Source organism: Syngnathoides biaculeatus, chromosome 22 (genome assembly GCF_019802595.1).
Source record: "Syngnathoides biaculeatus isolate LvHL_M chromosome 22, ASM1980259v1, whole genome shotgun sequence".
Classification (NCBI taxonomy): Eukaryota; Metazoa; Chordata; class Actinopteri; order Syngnathiformes; family Syngnathidae; genus Syngnathoides; species Syngnathoides biaculeatus.
This window is the reverse complement of record NC_084661.1, coordinates 15,335,419-15,359,229: the sequence shown is the minus strand read 5'-3', so window position 1 is coordinate 15,359,229 and position 23,811 is coordinate 15,335,419. Positions and strand designations below refer to the sequence as shown.

Below are 23,811 nucleotides of genomic sequence, written 5' to 3'. Positions count from 1 at the left end.
TCATCACCCCAAGAAATGCGATTCAGTGCATCTTTTTCGAAACAATCCCTTAATCTGAACTCATACTTAATTTTCTTCTTTTAACAAAATGCCATAATTTTTAAAATTTGGTCAAATCTAATGTCAGCTCATATTTGTCCAACCCTTTTTTGCTTTTGATGAATTCTTAAATAATACCATCCAATAGCTGCTGTAACTCTTCACCTGCCTTAAATACATTTTGGGCATCTGCAAACAAGATGGGAGCAGTGATGTATGCGACAAAAAAATTTAGGACTCAGCATTGACCCCTGTGGCCCCCCACTTACAATGTCCAACAATATTGCTTAATATTCTTTTTTTTTTTTTTTTTTTTTACAAAATACATCCTGTTTCATAAGAAATCGCTCTACTTTGTATTGTTCTAATTTAGTGATTAATATTTCATGATTTGTTGTAAACACTAAGATCAATTAATAGTCTGACATTGCAGCTCAATCAGTTTACGTTTTTAAAAACTAATGAAACGAAATGTACCTTTTACTTTAACTGAATTAAAAAAAAATTTAAAATGTAAATTTAAAAAGTGTAAAGTCTACCACTACTATTGAGAACATAGAACTTCTTTTTCTTTCGGCTTGTCCCGTTAGGGGTGGAACAAGTGTAAATATTATTTACAGATTAAGGTATCATAGCCTACGAGTGATAAGCATGACCGCCTCACAGTTCTAAGGTCGTGTCCTCTCACTATCCAAGCCGCTCATCCTCACAAGGGTTGCGGGAAAGCTGGAGCCTATCCCATCCAGCTTCGGGCGAAAGGCAGACGACACCCTGAACTGGTCGCCAGTCAGTCGCAGGGGAGATATCGACACCATCCCTGAGCGGGAATCGATCCCACGGTGCCCGCACAAAAGGCAGGCGCGTGTACCACGACACCATCAGTGTTTGCATGCTCTGCATGTTCTCCACATGCTCGCATGGGTCTTCTGTGGGTACTCTGGCTTGCACCCACATTCCAAAAACGTTACGCTAGGTCCATTTAAGATCCTCCTATGTCTACCAGGGAAGGCTGCAGCTCACCCAGAACCCGAATGACAAGTGCTCCACAAAATCGATAGAATTCCATCACAGATCTCTCCGTATAGACATTTTGAGTGAAAAATAAAGACAAAAGTGTAAAAAAACAAAAATGGAAAACCTTTAATTAAGCAAGCTCACAGTTACAGAGTGTTTTTGTGGGGAGAGGTGCCAGAAAAAAGGATGCCGCGTGACAGAACGATTTTCCAAAAGTTTGTGGCACGAATATCTGAAAATAACTCCCCCCCCCCCCTCTGGTGTCCGAGAGGTACCCGCCTTTGGTCTCAGGAAATTAAACGTGTACAAATAAGTGACACAATGACGACACGCGCGCACGCGCGCGCGCACACACAAAAAAAAAGATGACGCTAACTTCCGACAAAATTAATTTTCCTGATGAGAACAAGAAATCAGAAGGACGTAAAATACAGAAACAAGGACAAGGTTAATCCGATTGGGTTGAAGATAAAGCCCTCGGGTCATGCAGTTTGCCCACGTACGCGCTACACTCATTACCCATGCAGGTTACTTCTAAAAAGTACTACACCACCTTCACTTTTTGCAAAAAAAAAAAAAACAAAAAAAAACAATAATAATGAAAATAATTAGAATAAGTCAAACACACCTACACAAACACATTTGCACTTTCCAAACCAACAAGCAGAACCCAAGTGGAAATCATATTTACGTGAAGCCAATCAGGAGGGAAGAGGGGGGAGGGGGAGAGGTGGGGGGTGCAGCAATGATAGCATGAAGGTAACACGGACGGGGCACGGTTACCCAGAATGTCCTCGCTCATCAACTGAAATGACACTACATGTCCTCCACCCCCACTACTTCTTCACTGCAGTTTAATCCACACGGCCCCACTTCCACAATCGCGTCGCCTGGGGGAGGGGGGAGGGAAAGGGGAGGGAGGTCGGGGTGGGGGTGCGGGGGGGTGGCACATCACTGTACGGCCTGTTCACTGGCAGTGCTACCGGAGTCCTGAGGCTTCATCACATCGGGGAGCTCGGGGGGGCTGGAGAAGGCCTCGATGTGCAGCTGCTCAAACATTTCATCTGGGGTGGGGGGCACAGGAGAGCAGAGCGTTTATGACCACACGCAATGTACAATGATACACAAATGATCCGACCGAATATACAAGAAGTCTTTCAGACTTCTGTGACAATCATTTTCTAATTTGCTTTACTGAACACATAAATAACATCCATTTTCTTAGCAGCTTATCCTCACGTGGGTCGCGGGGAGTGCCGGAGCCTATCCCAGCTGTCAACGGGCAGGAGGCGGGGTACACCCTCAACAGGTTGCCAGCCAATCGCAGGGCACATAGAGACAAACAGACGCACTCACTATCACACCTTGGGGCAATTTTAGAGTGTCCAATTTTTGGATGTGGGAGGAAACCGGAGTGCCCACCCGGAGAAAACCCACACACGGATGGGGAGAACGTGCAAACTCCACACAGGGAGAGCCGGGATTGAACCCAGGTCCTCAGAACTGTGGGGCCAACGCTTCGCAGCTGCTCCACCGTGCCGACACATGAATAACAGTTAATAATAATCATTATTATTTAAAATAGTGCCAAAAAGGACAACCTTTATTCCTAATATTGCAACATTTCATAAACAGCCAATACAGGCTGATGGAAAACAAATGAAGTTGGGTTCCGTGAGCTGGTGAATTTACCATATTAATAAGTTTGTCAAACTTTATCAGGGAGTATTTTCAGCTGTTGGACTGACTTTCGCTTGCTGACATTTCTCCACAAGATTCTTTGGAGTTTTCTCGTTGCGCACGTACCACTGATTCGGAAAGCCAGCCCAACTGTAGCCGGTGCCTGCGGTCTGGCGGTCTGGTTGGTGAAGCCGCTGTCACCCAACGTTTTGCTGTCATCTAGCAACTGATCGTCCTGTCGAGGCACAGCGGAAATCAGTCACGGAATTCTTTCGTGGCTTGTAAACGTGTTATTTTTGAGAAGGGGGGTGGGGGGGGGATTAGGGAAGGCGTTCGATTCACTTTGTAGAGCCGCTGGTCCTCGGGCGGTCTCTTTAGAATTCCCTCGACGATGCGCTTGAGCTCGTAGACTGTGGTGGACTCCTTGGCATCTGTAAAGATGGTGGTCTTGTGACGCCGGATCATTAAGAACACATCCTGATATGAGGACAAAATGATATTAAAAAAGGGTTTGATTTCAGAGTGACAGAAAACGGCAAGTTAAAACGACCCATATAATTATACTAATGCAAAAAAAAAAAGTACTGATTTTGAAGGACCTACTTGTTCATTGAAATAAATATTTTAAATTCTGTAGTTCTTAGTTCACATCAGTACAGAATATATATAAGTTTACGAGTATACACATATACACAACAATAAACCTTTAAATCTTGGTGCCAGTTAAAAGTTATTCTGATCCCAGTGAGTATGGAGAAAAAAAAAATAGGTTGGAATTTTCCCGTGTTGACAAATTAAGTGGGCCAAACACGTTTGAAGGTATTGCGCAGGACTGTAATTATAAATAGAGTATCAAATTCATCCGATTTCCGGAAAGCGCCACACTTTCTGGCATTTCTCCAATCGCTGGCAACAGTGAGCTCAATGCTGACAAGCAAAAACAAAAAAACATCTTTGGGGATTTCTAATGAGCAACTGTGAACACGTTCAATGACAGCGGCGTTTTATTTGCCTCTATTTTCACCGGCTAAGTATATAACTCGAGTCAAATTACGTCACCCCCCCCTCCAAGGTTAGCTGGGCTAAGTTACCTCGCTATGTGTAGATGGGAAGCCGAAGCTAACATAGCAAACTTAGCATAAGATCGCTATTAAAAAAAAAAAAAAGACGCCCTTTTTATCACCAACAGTGTCGTCTTTTTTGTACTGACCACTTAAGGTTAAACCCCACCGCGATCCAACTGCTAAACGATATGACAAAACAGAAAGTGACAAGAATAAGCCACTTACCATCTCAAGTGATCAGCTAGCTAGCCCAATACACAAGCCCGACAGTGCAGTAGATGCCCCGGACTCAATACGCATGCGCGACGTTACGGCGATGGCGCAAGCGGAATGAGTAAATCCTATTCACGAACTACCAATGCGCGAGTTACGCTTCCTCAGAATTTGGCGCGAGCTTTCTACGTGGGTTGACGCCATTGAATCCCAGTCGTGTTCCGGGCAGGACGTGCCTCTTAGCAATATGATTGGCTGATGAATCTCTGGCAAGGACGCATCAGCCAATTAAATTAGAGAAATTCATGTTCTGCAGCCAATAACTTTGCAGTAAGGCGTGCCCGTCCTAAAACTTTAGTGGGATTAATGATAACGTCACCACGTCACTTCACAACAACTCGACTCGTGAGGATTGGGCGCGAGCATCTGTGTTTGGAAGACATTCTGATCACATTCATGCCGGATAATGGTTAGTGTGCAATTTTATTTACTTAGACACACTATAAAAGAAATATTTTACGCGGACCCTAAAATATAAACTTTGCTAGGACGTACGTCAACGAGCTAGCTAAGGTGGACTTTTCAAACAGTCTCTGTTGCATTTTTCACTCCCAAAATTTATACCGTCATTCATTTATTTAAATTACCATTTTTTCGAAGTTAGTTTGTCAACAGAACAGAACGGAAGCAGAGTAGTGTATCCTGCAAAGCATGTTTGATCTGGATTTTACCAAATTGGAATTACTTTCAACTGTCGAATCGGTGATTACGGCTAGCCTGCTTTTATTTATGTTTGGCGCCGTGGAAATACCAAAAATGGCAGTGTCAGGAGACAAGCAGATACTGTACTAAATAGTATCGTACATTATATATATGTACCTGTATATAGTACTAGTACCAGGTTGAGTGGTATCAATACAAGTGACGCTAGTTTTCTTTCTAGAGTCGACATGGCTTGTCTGGCAGGATGCTCCATGTGGCTAATCAACCATTTTTAAATTGTACCTATTATTATTTTCATCTGGTTTATGGTTGGTGTACTAGTGGTCAGCACCTATGGCTCACATTGCGGAGTTTTTCGGGTAAGGAATTTTGCCTCCGCCCTTCCTTCTGGAAGGAAGGAACATTGAAACCTGAATCCCAGAACCGCGAGCCCCTCCACTGCTCTGTTACCTTCTTTGACGTTTGGTTTACAAATCGAATTTAAAAACAAGGTCCACGTCGTGTAGTTCTTAAACGCTGTTTTCTATTCTCTTCCCGTTGCAGGTTTGGGTCCTTCGAAAAGAAAGGAGCTGAAGGCGCACAATGTCACTAAGCGTGGATACGGCAGTGACCGGCATGCTCCCGCTCCCGAGCCACTTTGCCCACGCGGAGCAGTCCTTCTCCCTAAAAAAGCGCCGACTCCCGTTTTCCTCCTCGTCCAACTCCTCCGTATCGTCCCCCGATCACCTGTCCGCCTCCCTGCCGCCGCTGGCGCCGTACAAGGAGTCCTTCTCCGCGAGCCGCTTCTCCTTCCTCCAGAAGACGGCCCCCTGGACGCCCCTGTCGCATTCCCTCAGCCGGTCGCCCCCTCTGGAGCCCGTGTACGACCCCAAAAAGCAGAGGCCCTATTTCAACCAGTGCTTCACCACGCTGGGCCTGCTGGGAAGGGGCTCTTTCGGGGAAGTCTACAAGGTGAGCGTGGCGACATCTTCACTCAAAACAGATTTGATGAGATTAAAGTCACAATGATGAAATGTAATGTTATTGCGATGACGTTCAAGGTCCAAAATTTCACGCAACATATGTAACAAACGGGAAATCAAACTCCGCACCTACTCCAGGGGTGTCAAACTAATTTTTCTCACGGGCCACGCAGTTGTTATGGATTCCCTCAGAGAGCTGCTATGACTGTGAAGCAAAAATATTTAGTCATCTCGTCATATTTACATCACCAATTTGTGAACTAGTTTTGGCATCAGGAATCAAGAGTAATGTTTTTTTTTTTTGAACCAATCGCATTTGGTAACACAAAAACGTTTGTAATGTCTCAACTTTATTATTGATAATATTCATTTTTTTACAAGAATCATGGACACTCTAGATTTGGCTTCGTGGGCCACATAAAATCATGTGCTGGGCCAGATCTGGCCCCCAGGCCTTGAGTTTGACACCTGCGACCTACACTATCATGATCATCCACCCCCCATTTTTTTTTTTTTTTTTTTTTTTTAGGTTAAAAGCAACAAGGACGGTCGCCTGTACGCCGTCAAGCGCTCGCTCCACCGCTACAGGGGCAACAGCGACAGGAGCCGCAAGCTCCGAGAGGCCAGGAACCACGAGCGAGTCTGCCCACACGCTCACATCCTGGACTTGGTCGCGGCCTGGGAGGAGTGCGGTCGGCTGTACATCCAGACGGAACTGTGTCACGCCAGTTTGCTGCTCCACGCGGAGAGTCAGTCCCCGGGTAACGGTAAGGACCGCTTAGACCTTGTCGCCACGAGATCGCAAAGGACTTCCCGGGAGACGGTTGCCGCCCGTGGAACCGATAAGTCATTCGATGACGAAAAAATAATCCCTCCATCGAAGCTCATTTTTCCGCGTCGGCCAACGTTACCATCGCACCCTCCGCTCCGCGTAGAAATAAGTTGCCGCGGCTGCGCTTTATTGCCCAATAGAAAGACGCGTTGAACACGTACAGCCGACGCCCTCTTACTCATCACCCGGACCGGTTCGGGGTTAGCCAGTTAATAGCCAGCCGCCACTCACTCGTCAAGCAACGCCTCATCTTTTAAAGCCTCACACACTCAAAGTTACAGATGCTGCACGGGTGTCAAACTCGAGGCCCGGGGGCCAGATGCGGCCCGCCACGTGATTTTATGTGGTCCGCAAAGGCAAATCACGTGTCAACATTTTTTTTTTTTTTCGAAATCTATACCAAAATTTCAAAGACGTTGAGACATGTTTGTGACCAAATGTCAACAATAGTTGAAAAACACATACCCCTTGATTTCTCATTTGAAAATTGTTTGATATATTGATTGTGTAAATATCTATCAATCTATTTTCTTGGCCGCTTATCCTCACAAGGGTTGCGGAGAGTGCCGAAGCCTATCCCAGCCGTCAACGGGCAGGAGGCGGAGTACACCCGGAACTGGTCGCCAGCCAATCGCAGGGCACATCGAGACAATCACACCTAGGGGCAATTTACAGTGTCGAATTAATGTTGCATGTTTTTGGGGGTGTGGGGAGGAAACCGGAGTGCCCGGAGGAAACCCACCCAGGCGCGGGGAGAACATGCAAATTCCACACAGGCGGGGTCTGGGATTGAACTCGGGACCTCAGAACTGTTAGGGTGTACCTCGCCTCCTGCCCTTTGACAGCTGGGAAAGGTTCCAGCACTCCCTAGTGAGGATAAGCGGCAAAAGAAGATGGATGACTGATGACTCGATCAATCAATGGGGTAGTCACTGGGGTTCTGCTCGGTAGAAATATCCTGCGGGTTATTGTTTGCAGACATTGACGTAATATTTCGACGCCGTTTTCTCCTCCCGGTCGGCGCAGACGAGCGTGCAGCGTGGTCGTACTTGTGCGACCTGCTGTCGGCGCTGGACCACCTGCACTCCCGCAGTTTCGTCCACCTGGACCTGAAGCCCGCCAACGTTCTGGTCACCGACTCCGGGCGACTCAAACTGGGCGACTTCGGGCTCCTGCTGGACCTCCAAGAAAGCGGCCCGGAGAAAGCAAGGGAAGACGACCACGGAGGAGATCCGCGGTACATGGCCCCTGAGATCCTCCGGGGGGAGTACGGCCCTGCTGCGGATGTTTACAGGTAGAAATATTATCAATATGAATAGTCGTACTTTTATGACATTGTGGAATACCTAGCATCACCTTTTCGTTGCGTTTTAGTCTGGGTGTTTCCATTTTGGAGCTTGCGTGCAATATCGAGGTCCCTAACGGCGGAGAGGGCTGGCAGCAACTCAGACAAGGGCGCCTCCCTGAGGTCGCGAGTGGTAAGTTCATATTTGGATCATATCATAAATCTGAATAGCCCACTTTTGTATCAAACACTGTCGTGGGCACCAGCACGGTGGCAAAGCGCTACTTTTGTCTTAGACGGGACTGTCGTTTGACTAAATGAAGCTCCTCCTCTCACTTCAACATAGTTCTGCTGAGAACGTAAACTTGTATCCTTTACACTTATAACTCTGAACCCAATAATTTAGTGTTACGCCGTATCTGTGTCAAATGTCCTAAAAATCTACATTTTTTTTATATCTCAGATGAACCATTATTATGTTTTGCTCCGTTTTGTCTGCGCAGGGCTTTCAACAGAACTCCAGAAAGTTCTGCAGATGATGCTGACGCCAGAACCCTCTGACAGGCCGACGGTCCCCGAGCTTCTCGCTCTGCCCTCAGTGAGGAAACGCATGTGGAAGAGACGGGCGTACCTTTTCCTCGCAGAAACCGTGCTGACTTTGGCCTTCTTCTGCCAGGTACCGTAATTTTACGGCCGGCAAGCCGCGGCTATTTTTCACGCGCTTTCAACCCCGCGGTTTACGCGGTGATGCGGGTCATTTGTGCATTTTTTTTCTAACGGCCGCAAGGGGGGGGGCACTCGAGCGGAAATGGTAAGAATGAGACCGGTGGAATATATGTGCCGAGGAAGTGACTTTTACCGGCCCCGTTAGCGCTGTGCTAGCGTGTTGCTGCTGGGTTACTGGCGTGTCTCAGTGATAATTTGCCGGTAAGTTTTATTTTAAACGACCCTGTTCGCGTTGGCGCTAGCTTTAGTGCGGCGCCAGCATTAGCGCTAGCGTTGAACTCTTTCTGTGTACCGCCTTTCATTGTAAATATCTCGTGTTTGAATGTAGGTTTCAACGTGGGCACTTGCGGCTTTTCCACTGCTGCGGCGTATGCACGTACCAAATAGTATTTCCTTTACAAATGTACTCGGCGAGGCTTGGAACCAGTTGCGCTCCGTAGGCCGGGAATTACGGAACTACAAACGGTACGGTAATTTGGAGACTGTTGATTTGGTTCACGGCAGGAAAAACGTCAGAGTGTGGTGAGCACGTCTGCCGAGCAGTTCTGCGGTTGTGGGTCGAAATCTTAGCTCAAAATGAGGATAAGCACTCCAGAAAATGGAGGGATAGCTGTGGTTAAGCTTGATCCTTCCATTTCATGTCCTACTGTGTTTGGTTCTGGTTTTAGATGGTGTTGGGCTTCGGCCGTCGACTTTTCTCCTCTCTTTACCCGTCGATCTTCTCCGTTTGGAACAAGCCGACGCCCTGCACTCCTCCCAAAGAGAGCTGGGACAAGGAGGTGACGCTGAACCTCGGCGCCTTGAACGCCGACAGCTCAGACGACGAGGGGGTGTTCGCGCATGACCCCGTAAGACCGGAGGATTCCCCGAAACTCTCGGCCAAGTAAGCAAATACGCGATTGGGTCGTCGCAGTTTCACCTAGTTGCGTTTTATTCAGTACCCAAATGCCACAAGATGGCGTCAAACCCACGGCTGTTTGTAGTTCCGTAATTCCCGACCTACAGAGCGCACCTGGTTACGAGCCTCACCGGGTATATTTGTAAAGGAAATACCATTTGGTGGATACATAGGCCGCACCCGTGTAAAAGCCGCAAGTGCCCACATTGAAACCCACATTCAAACACAAGATATTTACAAAGAAAGATGGTACACAGAAAGAGTTTCACGCTAACGCTAGTGCTAATGCTAACAGTGCCGGTTAAAATAAACTTTACGGTAAATATCACTGAGACACGCTAGGAAAACAGCAGCAACACGCTTGCAGAATGCTAACGCTCGCGCAGGGCTAACAGGGCCGGTAAAAGTCACTTTCTCGGCACATAAATTCCACCGGTCTCACTCTTACCTTTTCCGCTCGAGCGCCCCCTTGCGTCCCTTAGTAAACATGCACAAATTAGCCGCGTCACCGCCTAAACCGCAGGGTTGAAAGCGTGTGGAAAAAAGTCGCGTCTTGTAGGCTGGAAATTATGGTAATTGGTGTCAAAGAAGTACGGCACAACTTTACATATTTGAGAGACAATTGTCACTATTGTAGGGGGTTTGGTGTAAAGCCCTCACTTTAACTCTCTCCAACAGGATGAAATCAGCACTGGATTTGAAAAACACGTCCACGCCTCTCCAGCATTCCCCGGCACACGTAGACCGAAGTCCTCACTCCGTTCCATTGGACTGGTCCCCGTATAACGGAGCCGCCGGCAGCCCCCCCGGTGACCGCCACACTTCAGACACACGCACACCCCGTCACACGGACTTACTGGACTCCAAGCGGGCCAAGCGGTCTTCACAGCGACGCTACCGGAACCGGATCCGCACAGATGACGCGTTCGGGCCCAAAAACCTGCTGTGTCTGTTTGAGGAAAGCGTCGCAGGGGGGCAGCCGTGACTCGGAGACCGGCAGCATTCGCGGACCGCGCCGGACCTCATGATGACCTGGAACAAATTCATCACTTCTTGCATGAATGCACTATTTTGTGCCATTTCTGTCCTTAACATGTTTTCACATTTAAGGAAAATGGATCACACTTAAAGGCATGGTTTGTGTTCTTGTGATTTATTATTTTTAATTTTTTTGGGGGTGAATGTGTGTGACTTGAATTTCACCCCTCAAAAGATTAAAATGTTGATATTGTTGAATGCGAATTTGCTATATGTATTAAGATTATTGGAGGATTTCCATCAATATTACAAGTGTGTCATCTTTTGTTATGAAAAAAAAAAGGAAAAAATGAATTTACGTTTTGCATGTTTTACTTCATCCTACATTAGTCCCATACAGTTTGAAACTTCCTGAATAACAAATTCATACAGTACTTGGTTAATAATGTATTTGTAATTTTGTCGGGGACATATGTAATAATTTATAGTGGAGATAGATTAATTCATGAAAGATATATATATATATATATGGAGAGAGGGAGAGAAGAGGACTTTTTCAAATTGAATTGCTGCCTAGAAAAATATCTATATTTGTTCCTTAAATTTAAACATAAACCAGTTATTTGAATTTGTTACGATTTCCTGTTTATATATAGAAGAGTGCGTTTTATTCTGAAAATTCACCCTCTATACTGAAAATCGTAGCGCGAAATAGGTGTTCCGGTGTTGACCTCCCTGACCGGAAGCTTAAGCGTGTTTGTTACACTCACTTTTCCAGCTCGAATGAAATAATAGTCGTAACAACTCAAGTAGCCGTTAGCTTTACAGCTAGTCAGCCCAAAGTTTGCTTCGTTGCTACTTACGTGCGTTTGCTAATAGTGAAACTACAAACTTCATAAGGACAGCGACCACACGGTATTAACGCAGTTAGCTTATGTGGCTGTTCCGCTTGGTATGCTAGTCGTTGGAACGTGTGCCGCCTTGTTCTGCGGTTCGGTGTTCGAATCTCGGCACCACCCTGTTATGTAGTTTGCATGTTCCCCTCGTGTATATTTTTCCTCCCACAATGCAAAAACACGCATGTATTACATTTGAAATGCAACCGAATTGAATTGCGATTCTTATGCATAGCACACTTTTGAGAATTACTGAATTATGGCCTGTGATTTTTTTTTATTTTTATTTTTTGTTCAGGATGGAGGACAGCAAACTGGAATGCCTGAACGCCCGTTTGGCCAAGCTGCTGAACGACGCGGCGCTGGAGGTTTTGGGGATGGTGAAGGAGACCGTGTCGGCCTATCGGGAGAATGCAGCCAGGACGCTGAGGGAAAATGAGAGCCTGAGGAGAAGTCTGACGGAGTTGCAAAGTAAGATTTAAGGAAAGATGCGTGTGGCATTGTCTTGACTTTATTTATAACTTTTTTTTTTTTTTCAAGTGGCACCCTACAGTATTGTAGTTTTTGTAAGTGAGTGTTAAAAAACCAAGGATAGGCTCCCTGCGACCCTTGTGAGGATAAGGGGCAAAGAAAATGGATGGATGTTAAGAATGAAACAGTCTGTGCAAGATATATTTCACACGTCACTGCCTATTGACATTGTGTTCTTTCGTCGCAAGTGGGACAGTCTAATAGAACCATACTTAATAAACACCCATCCATTTTCCAAGCCGCTCATCCTCACAAGCCCCACCTAACTTTGTGCGAAAGGCAGACGACACCCTGGGCTGGTCGCCATTCAGCTGGGGGAGGGGGGGGGGGCAAATACCGACGCCGTCACTGCGCAGGAATCGATCCAAAGTCGGGCGTGTGTACCACGACATCATCATTTACACAATACTGTGCACAGTTTTACAATTTAGTAACCTGCTGTATTATCAGTAGCTTTACGCAGAGGATCAAGAATATATGCTTGTGAATATTGTCATATCGCCGGCCTATGTGTGTTATTCCACAGTACAAATATGTGTCGCTTAAAGGGTACTACAATATCGATGCTGTTATCGGTAGTTTCATACGGAGGATCAAGAATATATGCTTGTGAATATTGTCATATCGCCGGCCTATGTGTGTTATTGCACAGTACATATGTCAGCCGCTTACAGGGTACTGCAACATCGATGCTCGTTTCCTCGTCTGTGGTGTTTTGCATTGACAACTTTTTTTTTTTTTTTGAAGAAGAAGAATTCTTCGCTCTCTGCCGCTTTTGTTGAATTTCTGCTGCCAACCGAGGACAAAAACAAAAATCGAGGGTCGACTCGTATGTCGAAACATTCAGTAGCTGCGTCACTCCTAAATCTGATTTCGTGTGTGTGTTTTTACATACCTAGTCAATAAATATGATTCTCTTTGTGGTATTCACAGATATTCTCCATGTCCACGGTCTGTTTCCTGTCCAGGAAGAGGGACCGGAGATTCAGGAGCAGAACCCCGGCCTCCCTCCGCGGCCGGACAATACCCCCCACGATGCGAAACGCGCGCACGATGACGCGTGCTCGCAGGCCCAGACGCTTTTGCAACAATGCAAAGAAGAACCAGAAGACGAGAAGATCCAGGAGGGTCCGACTGTCCGGATGACCGCGGACGACGCGGTAAATGTTGTCAAAAGAGAGCCGCCCGCTCCGTCACTGGCTGATCCGCCAACGTTACGAGAACACCGCGACGACCGTGCGGCTTTAGAACCCCTTCCTCACAAGTCCGGCAGCCCCGCCCGCTCAGCTTTGACGGCGAAAAGAATCCAGACGGAGCCCGCGAGGAGAGACGACTCCCACCCGTGTCCGGTATGCGGGAAGACGTTCCGGCGCGTGGCCTACCTGAAAAACCACCTGCGCTGTCACACGGGAGCGAAGCCGTTCGAGTGCTCGCAGTGCGGGAAGACGTTCGGCCGGGTCGGGTACCTGAAGATCCACCAGCGCTGTCACACGGGGGAGAAGCCGTACGGCTGCTCGCAGTGCGGGAAGCGCTTCACCCAGGCGGCCGATCTGAAGAAACACAAGATGGTGCACACGGGGGAGAAGCCGCACTACTGCGGCCGGTGCGGGAAGAGCTTCAGTCGGGCGGATAATCTCAAAAGGCACCTCAAGATGCATAACGGAGGGACTTGAGGGTTTCGTGCCACCGCGGTCAGCGGAAGATTAATAAAATGTTCCAAAAAAAAAAAAAAAGTGACATACAGCTTGTCCAGAAAGTTACTTACGTGACTATTCACTTAGCATCGATCGTTGGGGTTTTATAAGCAGCTTATGCAGTTCAAGAAAATTAAGTATTTGAACACCCTGCTATGTTGCAAGTTCTCCCACTGAGAAATCATGGAGGGGTTTGTGAAAGAGATTATCTAAAAAGAAAAATCCAGAAATCACAATGTATGATTCTTTTAACGATTTATTTGCGTGATACAGCTGCAAATAAGTATTTGAACACCTCAGAAAACCAATGTTAACACTTGGTACAGTAGCCTTTGTTTCCAATTACAGAGGTAAAACGTTTCCTGTCGTTGTTCACCAGGTTTGCACACACTGCAGGAGGGATTTTGGCCCACTCCTCCACACGGATCTTCTCTAGATCAGACAGGTTCCTGGGCTGTCGCTGAGAAACACAGAGCTTTCTTCTGGGTTAAGGTCTGGAGACTGGCTAGGCCACGCCAAAACCTCGATATGCCTCTTACGGAGCCACTCCTTGGTTTTCCTGGCTATGTGCTTTGGGTCATTGTCAAGTTGAAAAAATCTCACAATACACGGCCGCGATCATCCATTCCTGGATACAGTGCAGTCGTCCTGTCCCATGTGCAGAAAAACACCCCCAAAACATGATGCTAACACCCCCCCACCCCGTGCTTCACAGGAGGGATGGTGTTCTTGGGATGGAACTCATCATTCGTCTTCCTCCAAACACGGTTAGTGGAATTATGAGCAAAAAGTTCCATTTTGGTCTCATCTGACAACAAAACTTTCTCCCGTGACTCCTCTTTATCATCCAAATGGTCATTGGCAAAATTATGACGTGTGCTGGTCTAAGCGGGGGAACCTTCCGTGCCATGCGTCATTTCAAACCATGACGTCTTAGTGTATTACCAACACCTTGGAAACGGAAATTCTAGCTGCTAGACAGGTGTTCAAATACTTATTTGCAGCTGTATCACACAAATTGTTAAAAAAAAAACAATCATACTTGTGATTTCTGGATTTTTCTTTTTAGATAATCGCTCTCACAGTGGACATGCACCGACGATGAAAATTTCATACCCCTCCGTGAATTCTCAGTGAGAGAACGTGCAAAATAGCAGGGTGTTCAAATACTTATTTTCTTCTTATTCCAGAATCAAAAGAGCAGAGAGTCACTTTGCCTCAAGGGTTAATACAAGAATAACGTGTCATAAATTAACACCTGCGCCCCGGAGACGCTTGGCTCAGCAGACAGCATGCTGGAGATTTTCGCGGTAATCGCCGCACCTCAGCGACTTAATATAGACTTCAGCGCACGCATTACTGCCTGACGACAACATCACTCTGGGAGAGAGACAGAGAGAGAGAGAGACAGAGAGAGAGAGAGAGAGCTTATGCGGAGCAGGGATGTGTAATAAAAGATGGAGACGTCAAAAAAAAAAAAAAATGAACGTGCTCCTACTTTGCCGATTGGGACGCGTGCCCCGCGCTGTCACTTTTGCAAACGGTGTTTGTGTGGAAATTTTATTTGCCATGACTGTAAACTAGCAGAGTTAATACTTTAAAATGCTGTGATTCTCAAAATACATTTGCGTTGAATTTTAAAGAACTTTTAACTTTTTTTTTGGGGGGGGGTGATTTTTCCAATGTGCAATTCTATCATTATTTCCCTATTAGGGCCATGCTAATGTTTTGTTGATAGCTGTTTTAGAGCAAATGAATGCTTTTGTTTCTGTTGTTGTTTTTGCTTTATTTAGACGTCTCATGAAATCGATGCCACACTTTGTCGTGTCTTTTTCTTTACATGTTTTTCGTTTAAACTTAAAGGCCCAGGTGGGAATTGAACTCACGACTCGTGGTTTACAAGACCAGTGCTCTCACCACTGAACTACAAGGCCACACTACCACAGTCAGAATGTGATAAATATCAGGGATAATAAGTGACGATTCATGTTTTTTAGTGTTATATTTGCTATTTAATCGTCAAAGCCATTTTAGCGGTTGTTCAAGTGCTATTTTTTATTTTTAATTATACATTAATACTACTATGTATAATTAGACAATATGTAAATGATAATACAGTATTAATAAATCACTTTTACTACATGTACAATATATTTTGTGTCCGGACAACATAATTTCCACTCGTGCGTGTTTTTTATTTTTAATTTTATGCATGGGTGGGTGGGAAGGTCTGCCACCTCCACAACCCGGAAGTGATTGGCAGACGCTTTCGTAGGAAAATCGAGCCACACTTTCGTGCTTCGTACAGGTGAGTAATGTACCTGTAAACAGTTAACTCGTGCAAACAAAATCCTTAAACATCTATTTTTATGTAAATGAAAACGCAGGAATAGTTTCGATGCACTCACATATAAGTGCAGCGTTTTTGTACTTTTCCACAATTGTTTTGACGTCTTTCGAAACTCACTTTCCCATTTTACAGACCTTGGAGCTTTAAATGTTTTTTGTTATTTTCATTTCTGAATTTCCAAAAATATATATACCAAGTTGTCTTTTTGGGGGATTAAAAAAAAAAAACAACATGACCGTAAGACTTTCTAAATGCGAGAGAATTGTCGCCGAAACCCGGAAAAGCGCAATTTCCGGTTTAACAACAGAAGACGCTGTATGTTATTTTACTTTGCTTTATTGCTTATTAATTACTGTATTGTGAAACTTTTTTTTTAAAAAAAACTTTGTGTGGGGAAATTACTCGCGTTGTAATGCGTGGTTTGACATCGCAACAGGTTCGGTGCTGAGCAGCCCGTTATGTGATGAAATGAAGATACACGAGAAGGTTGTCGCTTATTTTGAATCAAGCGACTCACCTGTGGACAAGGAAGGTTATCTCTTTAAGAAAGTAAGTTACTGAGTGAAACTTTTGTCACTACATCGCAGTGTTCACAATTATTTTTCATGAAATGTTACATTGACTTACGATACTCCAACTTACAATTTTTTGGGGAGTTATGAGCCTTTGCTTGGTTATTTGTTGTTGTGAAAGATTTGACTTACAAATAAGCTTCAGGCTTTCCGCCATTAAGTGACAGCGGCAAACTTCAAATGTGTCCATGATATTTTCACATAGTAACCTGGCAGTAAAATTATAGTGGCAGTGTTTTGTGGCTTTGTTTATTATTGAAGAAAAACTTTTCGAAAGTATTTTTTCCCCCGAAACAGCGAACGTGAGGTAATTCCGCTCAGCAAAGTCAGCAATATTAGACAACTCGGCTTCCTGTTGTGTAAGACACAAATTCACCGACAGCGTCGTCCGACAGGGTGACATCAGGCCTTCCTACCACAAGCGTTGGTTTGTTCTGAAGGGGAACCTCCTCTTCTACAAGGACCACCCGGATGACCGTGACCTCATCGGAGTCATTGTTCTGGAGGGCTGCACCGTCCAGCTGTGCGAGTCCGAGGAGCAGTTCGCCTTTTCGCTGGTGTGGAGCGAGGTGGGCCTGCGACCGTACAAGTTTGCCGCCGAGGACCAGGCCGGCCAGGAGAGCTGGATCAAGGCCCTGCTCTCGGCCAACCACGGCTACTTGTCTCTGCTGGTGATGGACCTGGAGAAGAAATACAAAGGTGAGCACTTCAACAGTAGAACGACGGTTTTACTCGTTTTGCTCTTTTCCACAACTATAGTGCCACTTTTGGGAAATAAAGCTTACCTGTTAGCGCCTGCAGAAGCAAGTGAGAATATCTTCTATTTACAAGTGTTACTGCTCCATGTGTGATTAAAATGTCAGTAGTTTGAAGGTTTATTATTCGATGCAAAACCGGATGTTTGTTGACGTGTTTATTGCACTAATTGTACGCCAAGTGAATAATATTCGATGAACTGACCTGCACGTTTTCTTTTTTGTTCCTTTAGAAACATTAGAGGCTTTGTTCACTGACCCGGCTAACGGCGGCGCCGCCCCAAATGCGGGTCGTCATCCGTCGAGCCCACAGTTGTCCGCGTCCACCCGAAACTCAGCAGGCGCGGGAGCAGCGGCCGCAGGCCCCATCCCGAGCTCCGTCCCAACCCTCAAAACTCCGTCCGTTCCCCTCAAATCCACCGTCAGGCGGTCGCCCAAACTGTGGCCCAAGAGGACCGCGAGCGTGACCCCCGTTAACGGGCCCGCGCCGCCCGCGGGGGACTTGTCGGCTGTGTGTTCGGGCAACTGGGAGGAATTCAGCAAATTGCACGAGGATTTTGGGAAGGAAGTCAAAGACCTGATCGCAGATTGGTCAAGAAGAAAACGAGGCAGCCAAGTGACTCTGAATGAAAACTTGATCGATTTGAGTGGCTTTGAGTAGTAAACTCTTCTAACGGAATTTTCCAGATCTCATTTCAAAAATTTCAGTGCAGTCTTATCATTTGAAAACAACTTCACGGTTCTACCTTCACTTCAGCATCAAATGATTCATAACCTGGAGTTAAATTGTACTGAATACGGAGTATAAACTAAACCGCATATGTAATATAAACTTCAAAATGTATAGTTGATAAGAATGCTAGAGATTATGTTACCAGCATCGTGAACATTTTGAATTTTTGTCGCAACCATCTCTTAGCGCCGCTCCTTAAAAGACACTTTCTTGTCATTCACCAAATAAAAATTTATGTTAAATCGAAATGTCGGCCTTAATTGTAAGTTTTATACGCAGTAGCGGCGGCACGGTGTATCAGGTGGTAAAGCCTCACAGTTCTGAGGACTCGGGTTTGATCCCGGCCCCGCCAGTGTGGCGTTTGCATGTTCCTCCCGTTTCTGCGTGGGTTTTCTCCCACATCGCCAAAAACATGCAACATTAATTGGACACTAAATTGCCCCGAGGTGCGATTGTGAGTGCGACTGTTTGTCTCGATGTGCGCTGCGATTGGCTGGGGACCAGTTGACGGCTGGGATAGGCTCCAGCACTCCCCGCGACCCTTGTGAGGATCAGCGGCAAAGAAAATGGATGGATATGCCGTAGTGTTTTTTTAGCCTCTTTTTTTTTTTCCCTCAGATGTTCCATTCTGAAAGTCAATTAAAGAGTCTTACCAATTAATCTTCATTTTTGAGTTTTATTGAGGAATATCTTGATGATGATGAAAATGTTTTGATCTATTGGTGAAATGGAGACAGCGTGGTTAAAAGGGGGGAGGGAGGACAAAGCAGGCTAAGATGTAAGAAGTAGTCAAAGTTTAGAAGTAAGCTTAAATGGTCGCGACCAGGCAGGAGGAGGTGACGGCTATTTCGGTGGGTCCAGCTGTCTTGTTTTTATGGTCTTTCTCTTTTCACCTTCACCGTGCTCAAAGCGCTGCTGACCCTTCAGTCAACTCCGGAGTCGCCCGTTGGCTTCATTTCAGATGGATGAGAATCCAAATGAACGTAAAGCTCCAATTGGGACGTGTTTTATGGATTACAAGTGAGTCACAGACATGGTGCGGGCTCACTTCGGACTTGCGTCCTTTCGCCGTACGTTGGCGTGATTGACGGGCCCCCTTTCGAGCTCATATATGGAGCGACGTGGGCGGTCCTCTTCCGTGGCGTTTGAAAGCGACTATAATGGGCACCCGCCCCAAATTGGTGCAACCCAAAAAAAAAAAAAAAAAATGCTCATCTGGTCATTTTTAAGAAACTCTTTGCCTTCTCTTCCTGCCATTCTACGCCATATAAGCGACCACATCACATGATCTGCATGTGTACATTTTTTCCTAAAGCAATTGTGAGACCCGCAATTCATGCTTCACGTGCTTGTTGACATTTCTCAGCGATATCACAGGCCTCGTAGTCGCGTGCCGTCCCCTTGGCGCTGAACCAAAGCCAACGGTTTTCAAATTTCATGGCTGTTCTACCGCTCACCCCACCCGCCTCGCGGCCACAGATCAACCCCCTTTCCCAGTGACAGGTGATGATACTCGGACATGCGGGACGGATTAGCCCGTCCGGGACTTGGTATCGATCCAAAGCTGCCCATCTTTCGTTCTGGCGAAAGGGACTCAAAGCTGACCGTGTGTATCACTTAGTCCACACATGACTCCAAAGTCCCGGCCCGTGTGCTGGCATTGAATTCACCTCATTCCAAGACCCCTGATACCCATTTTGGAACCTGGGTTGATCCGAAACAGGCCTCGCCACCTCCTCGCTCCGCCCCCCTTTTCTCTTACTTTTCCCTTCGCCCAGTTTTCCTGCCAAACCTGATGGCGTGGCTATAGTTAGCCCCCCACATCCCGGTATATAAGGCCCCCGCGGGGGCCCGTCGCCTACATGTCAGTCCCATCGGCTTGGCGTAGGCTTCTCTTCTTGACCGACAGCAACCCAAAAAATTTGAGAGATGGTGAGTTTTTCCACTTAAGTTTTGGAACAAAAGTTCTCTTTCCATCGTTGACTCCGTGTCGGTAATTACCACTACATTTTTGGGATTTAATGCTAAAGATTATTTTTGTTTGCAATACCATAGCCTGTACGTACTAATACCAAAAACCATACCTGATTTTCTTTCGGCTTGTCCCGTGAGAGGTCGCCGCAGCGTGTCATCTCAGATGAACGATCATATTTGTCTGGCGCGGTTTTCACGCCGGATGGCCTTCCTGACGTAACCCCTCTTGGGGTGCGGCGGCCCCAGTGAGAATCGGACTCACGACCCATGGTTTTACCAAACCAATGCTCTAACTACTGTCTATAGTGTCTATGTCATGAAATTACTGGCAATGCAGTGCGATCCGAATTCGAGTTCCTTGTACTTGTGACGTGTATGGTAAGAGTAAATCTGAATCTAATCCAGGGTCAACTTGTATTTTGCATCGTAGGCACCCAAGAAGGCCAAGAGGAGGCAGCAGCAGGGTGAGGGTGGATCCTCCAACGTCTTCTCCATGTTCGAGCAGAGCCAGATCCAGGAGTACAAGGAGGTAACCTCTCTGTCACATGCTAAACGGCATATTTTCAACCACGCGTGTAAATCTGACGAGGGTGGAGGCACGACTGGCAGTGCCCCCCCCCCCTCCCCTTCCCGCCCAGTGACCCCACTAGAATGCTGTCCGACAGCTGCTGGGATTAGCAGTCAATAGAAGCAGGAACAGTCAAATTTAAATGACTGTATCACAGTAACGTGGATGTAAATAGATGAAAGAAGATGAAAAAAGGAATGTCAAGAATGAAACACTTTTGGTAATTCAATGGGGACAAAGACCCAAATTAAAGAACTTTCTCCATTTTTAGGGACGAAAAAGAACGTATCACACCAAATTGTCAAGAAAATGCGCGCCCAGGTGACGACTAAATCATGTTGTAGCATTTTAATCGACAACCCCGTTAAAATGGAACCCATTTTGGGTCTTGACCCCCAAGCCCTCGTCTAAACGGACCACCCATGAAGGCCTGCGGGGTGATGGAACGTTGCGGCAAGGTAGAGAATAGCCACAATGCGGGAATAAAAGGGACGGACGGGGTTAGGGTGGCAGCTGAAATGGATACCGAATGCCTGAACGTTGCAACGGGCTTGTCCGGCATTCCGAGAAAATTTTACGACCTCGGGAAGACAAGTGGCCGGCCAGCTGCCGGGTCCCGAACGGTTTGCGACGTCATCTACGGTTTCACCGCGAGCGCCTGCGCAGAGCGGGACGGGCAAGATCAACAAGTTGACGGCGGGCAAGCCGCGGTCGGGATACCGCGTCATTCACGCGCGTGTCATGTCGCGGCAGGCTTTCACAATCATCGACCAGAACCGAGACGGGATCATCAGCAAGGACGACCTGAGGGACGTGCTGGCCACCATGGGCCAACTGAACGTGAAGAACGAGGAGCTGGATGCTATGGTGAAGGAGGCCAGCGGCCCCATCAACTTCACCGTCTTCCTCACCATGTTCGGCGAGAAACTCAAGGGTCCGTTTTGTCGGCACGCTGCGCTTTGCATTCATGACATCTTAATTTAAAGTAAACCAAAAAAAACCAATCACGCACCCTGGACTGGTCACCAGTTAATCGCACGGAACAAATAGACAAGCTACGGTTTTAAATAAATGGACACCGTTACGAGCAATTCAATCATCTCCAGTGACTGGATTTGCCTCACACAGGCGCCGATCCCGAGGACGTTATCGTGAGCGCTTTCAAGGTCCTGGACCCCGAGGCCACCGGCTCCATCAAGAAAGAATTGTAAGCTCTCTGGAGTTTCCCGTTTTAATCATTCATCGGATATTTAAATGTTCATCGGCGTCCGTTCTCCTTCTCTAGCCTTGAGGAGCTCCTGACCACCCAGTGCGACAGGTTCACCGCTGAGGAGGTGAGCACCAGCGCGGTCGCTGTTATTAACACATTACACACTTGGTGGCTCGAGGGCCAAAGCCGAGGGCCTGACTTTGTCTCGTAAATATTGAGGGTTGAGGGTTGCAGACCAAATGGATTTGTGAACGTAATTTCCGTAAAAGGCCGCGTTAGACGTTACAACAGCACCTGGTCCCCATTGACAAAAGTTAGCCAGAGCAGGTATTTGAATTTATTCAGTAGCCTTTATATCCTGCTCGGGATCCATGAACTAGTCCATGTTTTTTCCACTAGTAGTCCCATTTTGGGCCTACTAGTACATACTGGAATTATACCTCATGGTGTAACACAACTCGACCCAACTAGTAGGCATGCCACACACTGGTAGCCTCCTGGACCTTATGAGGAGCACCAAAATGCCCAAACTTTTCCCAGAAAAATGAATGGGGCGGAGTGTAAAACCAATCAAAACCAATTTGAACATAAATGGCTTAGCAACACACATAGCCGGATAATATCATACTTACAGGCATGCATATTCTTTATCTTCAGAGAAGCTAAACTTCCTGAGAATCGGAGACCGCCTCCAAGTACAGCATATCGTTATTATGTCGCTCCCAGGTGGCCGACGTGCCTGCACTGCAGAAGGAGCAGCACAATTTACATTTAACTGAACCAAAATGGCTCAATATCTTTACATTTTATTTAACTATGTCATTCCTGTATATTTGTATATATTGTACAATGCTATGGAGTGTTATTTTTCTTGTGAAAAAAAAATACACCTTTTTTTGTGGATGTGAGGGTGCTGGAACAGATTAATGGCATTGTAATTCACCTCAATGGGGAAAGATGATTTCACCTGTGTTGACCTCTAAATCACGAGACCACTTCTTTAGGAATATCACCGGTCTTGTTTTTGACGAATATTTTAACTGTTAGTGTTGACGGCGGAGTGAGATATTTTCGAGTTATTGTTATGAATTGAAGAATATGTCACAACTTCTTCCATCCGCCCCCCCCAGATGACCAACCTGTGGGCCGCCTTCCCCCCCGACGTCGCCGGCAACGTGGACTACAAGAACATCTGCTACGTCATCACACACGGAGAGGAAAAGGAAGAATAAACCTGCCTCTCCACCGCTTTAAGAAAAAAAAAAAAACGAAATAAAAAAACACTTCAGCTCACTTCCACGCCGAACCGTCCCCACAAACACGCACCAAAGACTCGTCTCCTTTATCGGAAACCCTCGCGGCGAGAGGACCTGAAAGCTCTGGCGGTGTTTGCGTGTGAGTACCAAACGTGGGATTATTTTCCAATCAAATGCATAACCAATCTCTGTCCCCTTTGTGTCCATATTTGCGAGTTAAGGCCAACAGTGCGTGCGTCACAATTACACGACCCATTCGCGGCCTGCTGGGCCTTCGGAATGTTTGTCGGGTGCTGCGGCGCATTGCACGGCCTCTCACTTGAAACAAGTAAGCAAGTCCGACCCGCTCGGTCTGTCGGCCTCAACCTCGCTCGGATTCTCGCCGGCGCTGTCGTCGTTTCCCGGAGGACGAGTGGGGGTCTCGCACTAAAATAGTCAGCCAGCCCACTCTTTCTCTCCGTAAAGAGATACCGAAAAACGACGAGGGGGCAGGAAGAAAATGAAGGGGGGAAAAAAAATAAGTAAAACTGACCGAATTTGTTTCCAGTCGGTTGCTGTGACTGTCCGTGTCGCCGCTGTAACTAAGAAAGAAATACAAATAAAAGCCACGGTCTTTCATACTATAGTGTGTCTTTGTTGTTGTTGTTGATATTATTGTTAAATATGCGAGATGGAATGCAATATAATATGTACAACCTAATCGTAAACACAATAAAATCCTCAGTTTTGGATGGGAAAAAAAAACCAGCAAAAGTACGGCTTTGACAATATGTTTGCTTGGAGTTTGTAATATTTTCCCCATCACACATGATACAGCTAATTAAAAGATAACAAATTTATTAGAAACACCATACATTA

At 46.3% G+C, this 23,811-nt stretch overlaps 4 protein-coding genes and 1 non-coding gene across 13 annotated transcripts; 3 read left to right on the top strand and 2 right to left on the bottom strand.

Moving 5' to 3' along the window:
* Window positions 1-1,155: 1,155 nt before the first annotated feature.
* Window positions 1,156-4,202, bottom strand: elob (elongin B). 3 transcript variants are annotated; one of them, XM_061810619.1, is made up of 4 exons: window positions 4,023-4,202; window positions 3,076-3,210; window positions 2,860-2,968; window positions 1,156-2,117 (listed from the first exon to the last, which is right to left on the bottom strand). In XM_061810619.1, exons 1-4 carry the CDS (start codon window positions 4,023-4,025, stop codon window positions 2,005-2,007), a joined length of 360 nt encoding a protein of 119 aa, XP_061666603.1. In that variant the 5' UTR covers window positions 4,026-4,202; the 3' UTR covers window positions 1,156-2,004. The 3 variants fall into 3 exon arrangements, with proteins under 3 accessions (XP_061666603.1, XP_061666605.1, XP_061666604.1); XM_061810621.1 differs by lacking the exon at window positions 4,023-4,202 and adding an exon at window positions 3,944-4,010; XM_061810620.1 differs by lacking the exon at window positions 4,023-4,202 and adding an exon at window positions 3,825-3,963.
* Window positions 4,203-4,350: 148 nt separating this feature from the next.
* Window positions 4,351-10,958, top strand: pkmyt1 (protein kinase, membrane associated tyrosine/threonine 1). Its single transcript, XM_061810614.1, has 8 exons — window positions 4,351-4,479; window positions 5,277-5,684; window positions 6,225-6,462; window positions 7,554-7,821; window positions 7,902-8,005; window positions 8,316-8,488; window positions 9,207-9,421; window positions 10,115-10,958. The coding sequence occupies exons 2-8, from the start codon at window positions 5,316-5,318 to the stop codon at window positions 10,419-10,421; spliced, it is 1,674 nt and encodes a 557-aa protein (XP_061666598.1). The 5' UTR covers window positions 4,351-4,479; window positions 5,277-5,315; the 3' UTR covers window positions 10,422-10,958.
* A 148-nt stretch (window positions 10,959-11,106) lies between these two features.
* On the top strand, window positions 11,107-15,570 carry LOC133495707 (zinc finger and SCAN domain-containing protein 22-like). Of its 3 annotated transcripts, none has more exons than XM_061810616.1 (3): window positions 11,107-11,169; window positions 11,609-11,781; window positions 12,775-15,569. In XM_061810616.1, the coding sequence occupies exons 2-3, from the start codon at window positions 11,610-11,612 to the stop codon at window positions 13,512-13,514; spliced, it is 912 nt and encodes a 303-aa protein (XP_061666600.1). In that variant the 5' UTR covers window positions 11,107-11,169; window position 11,609; the 3' UTR covers window positions 13,515-15,569. The 3 variants fall into 3 exon arrangements, with proteins under 3 accessions (XP_061666600.1, XP_061666601.1, XP_061666599.1); XM_061810617.1 differs by lacking the exon at window positions 11,107-11,169 and adding an exon at window positions 11,176-11,366 and having other exon boundaries at window positions 12,775-15,570; XM_061810615.1 differs by lacking the exon at window positions 11,107-11,169 and adding an exon at window positions 11,176-11,329 and having other exon boundaries at window positions 12,775-15,567.
* trnat-ugu (transfer RNA threonine (anticodon UGU)) lies at window positions 15,397-15,469 on the bottom strand. Its single transcript has one exon. It is a non-coding gene; the product is annotated as a tRNA-Thr (tRNA).
* Window positions 15,571-15,755: 185 nt separating the features above from the next.
* On the top strand, window positions 15,756-23,553 carry mylpfb (myosin light chain, phosphorylatable, fast skeletal muscle b). 5 transcript variants are annotated; one of them, XM_061809901.1, is made up of 7 exons: window positions 15,756-15,843; window positions 16,322-16,434; window positions 20,350-20,448; window positions 21,241-21,421; window positions 21,616-21,694; window positions 21,773-21,821; window positions 22,828-23,553. In XM_061809901.1, exons 2-7 carry the CDS (start codon window positions 16,354-16,356, stop codon window positions 22,927-22,929), a joined length of 591 nt encoding a protein of 196 aa, XP_061665885.1. In that variant the 5' UTR covers window positions 15,756-15,843; window positions 16,322-16,353; the 3' UTR covers window positions 22,930-23,553. The 5 variants fall into 5 exon arrangements, with proteins under 5 accessions (XP_061665885.1, XP_061665883.1, XP_061665884.1 ...); XM_061809900.1 differs by lacking the exon at window positions 15,756-15,843 and adding an exon at window positions 15,856-16,200; XM_061809902.1 differs by lacking the exons at window positions 15,756-15,843; window positions 16,322-16,434 and adding an exon at window positions 19,484-19,877.
* Window positions 23,554-23,811: the final 258 nt, after the last annotated feature.

Excerpts from the sequence above, each read along its gene's own strand:
- elob (XM_061810619.1), bottom strand. Across the intron at positions 2,969-3,075 it reads AGGACCAGCGGCTCTACAAA|GACGATCAGTTGCTAGATGA; the intron begins GTGAATCGAACG and ends GTGCCTCGACAG. Across the intron at positions 2,118-2,859 it reads GCTGGCTTTCCGAATCAGTG|ATGAAATGTTTGAGCAGCTG; the intron begins GTACGTGCGCAA and ends CCCCCACCCCAG.
- pkmyt1 (XM_061810614.1), top strand. The coding sequence starts at position 5,316 with ATGTCACTAAGCGTGGATACGGCAGTGACCGGCATGCTCCCGCTCCCG. Across the intron at positions 7,822-7,901 it reads CCTGCTGCGGATGTTTACAG|TCTGGGTGTTTCCATTTTGG; the intron begins GTAGAAATATTA and ends GTTGCGTTTTAG. Across the intron at positions 8,006-8,315 it reads CCTCCCTGAGGTCGCGAGTG|GGCTTTCAACAGAACTCCAG; the intron begins GTAAGTTCATAT and ends TTGTCTGCGCAG.
- LOC133495707 (XM_061810617.1), top strand. The coding sequence starts at position 11,610 with ATGGAGGACAGCAAACTGGAATGCCTGAACGCCCGTTTGGCCAAGCTG. Across the intron at positions 11,782-12,774 it reads AAGTCTGACGGAGTTGCAAA|ATATTCTCCATGTCCACGGT; the intron begins GTAAGATTTAAG and ends TGGTATTCACAG.
- mylpfb (XM_061809898.1), top strand. The coding sequence starts at position 16,137 with ATGCGAGAGAATTGTCGCCGAAACCCGGAAAAGCGCAATTTCCGGTTT. Across the intron at positions 16,435-16,852 it reads AAGGTTATCTCTTTAAGAAA|GGTGACATCAGGCCTTCCTA; the intron begins GTAAGTTACTGA and ends GTCGTCCGACAG. Across the intron at positions 17,157-17,445 it reads CCTGGAGAAGAAATACAAAG|AAACATTAGAGGCTTTGTTC; the intron begins GTGAGCACTTCA and ends TTGTTCCTTTAG.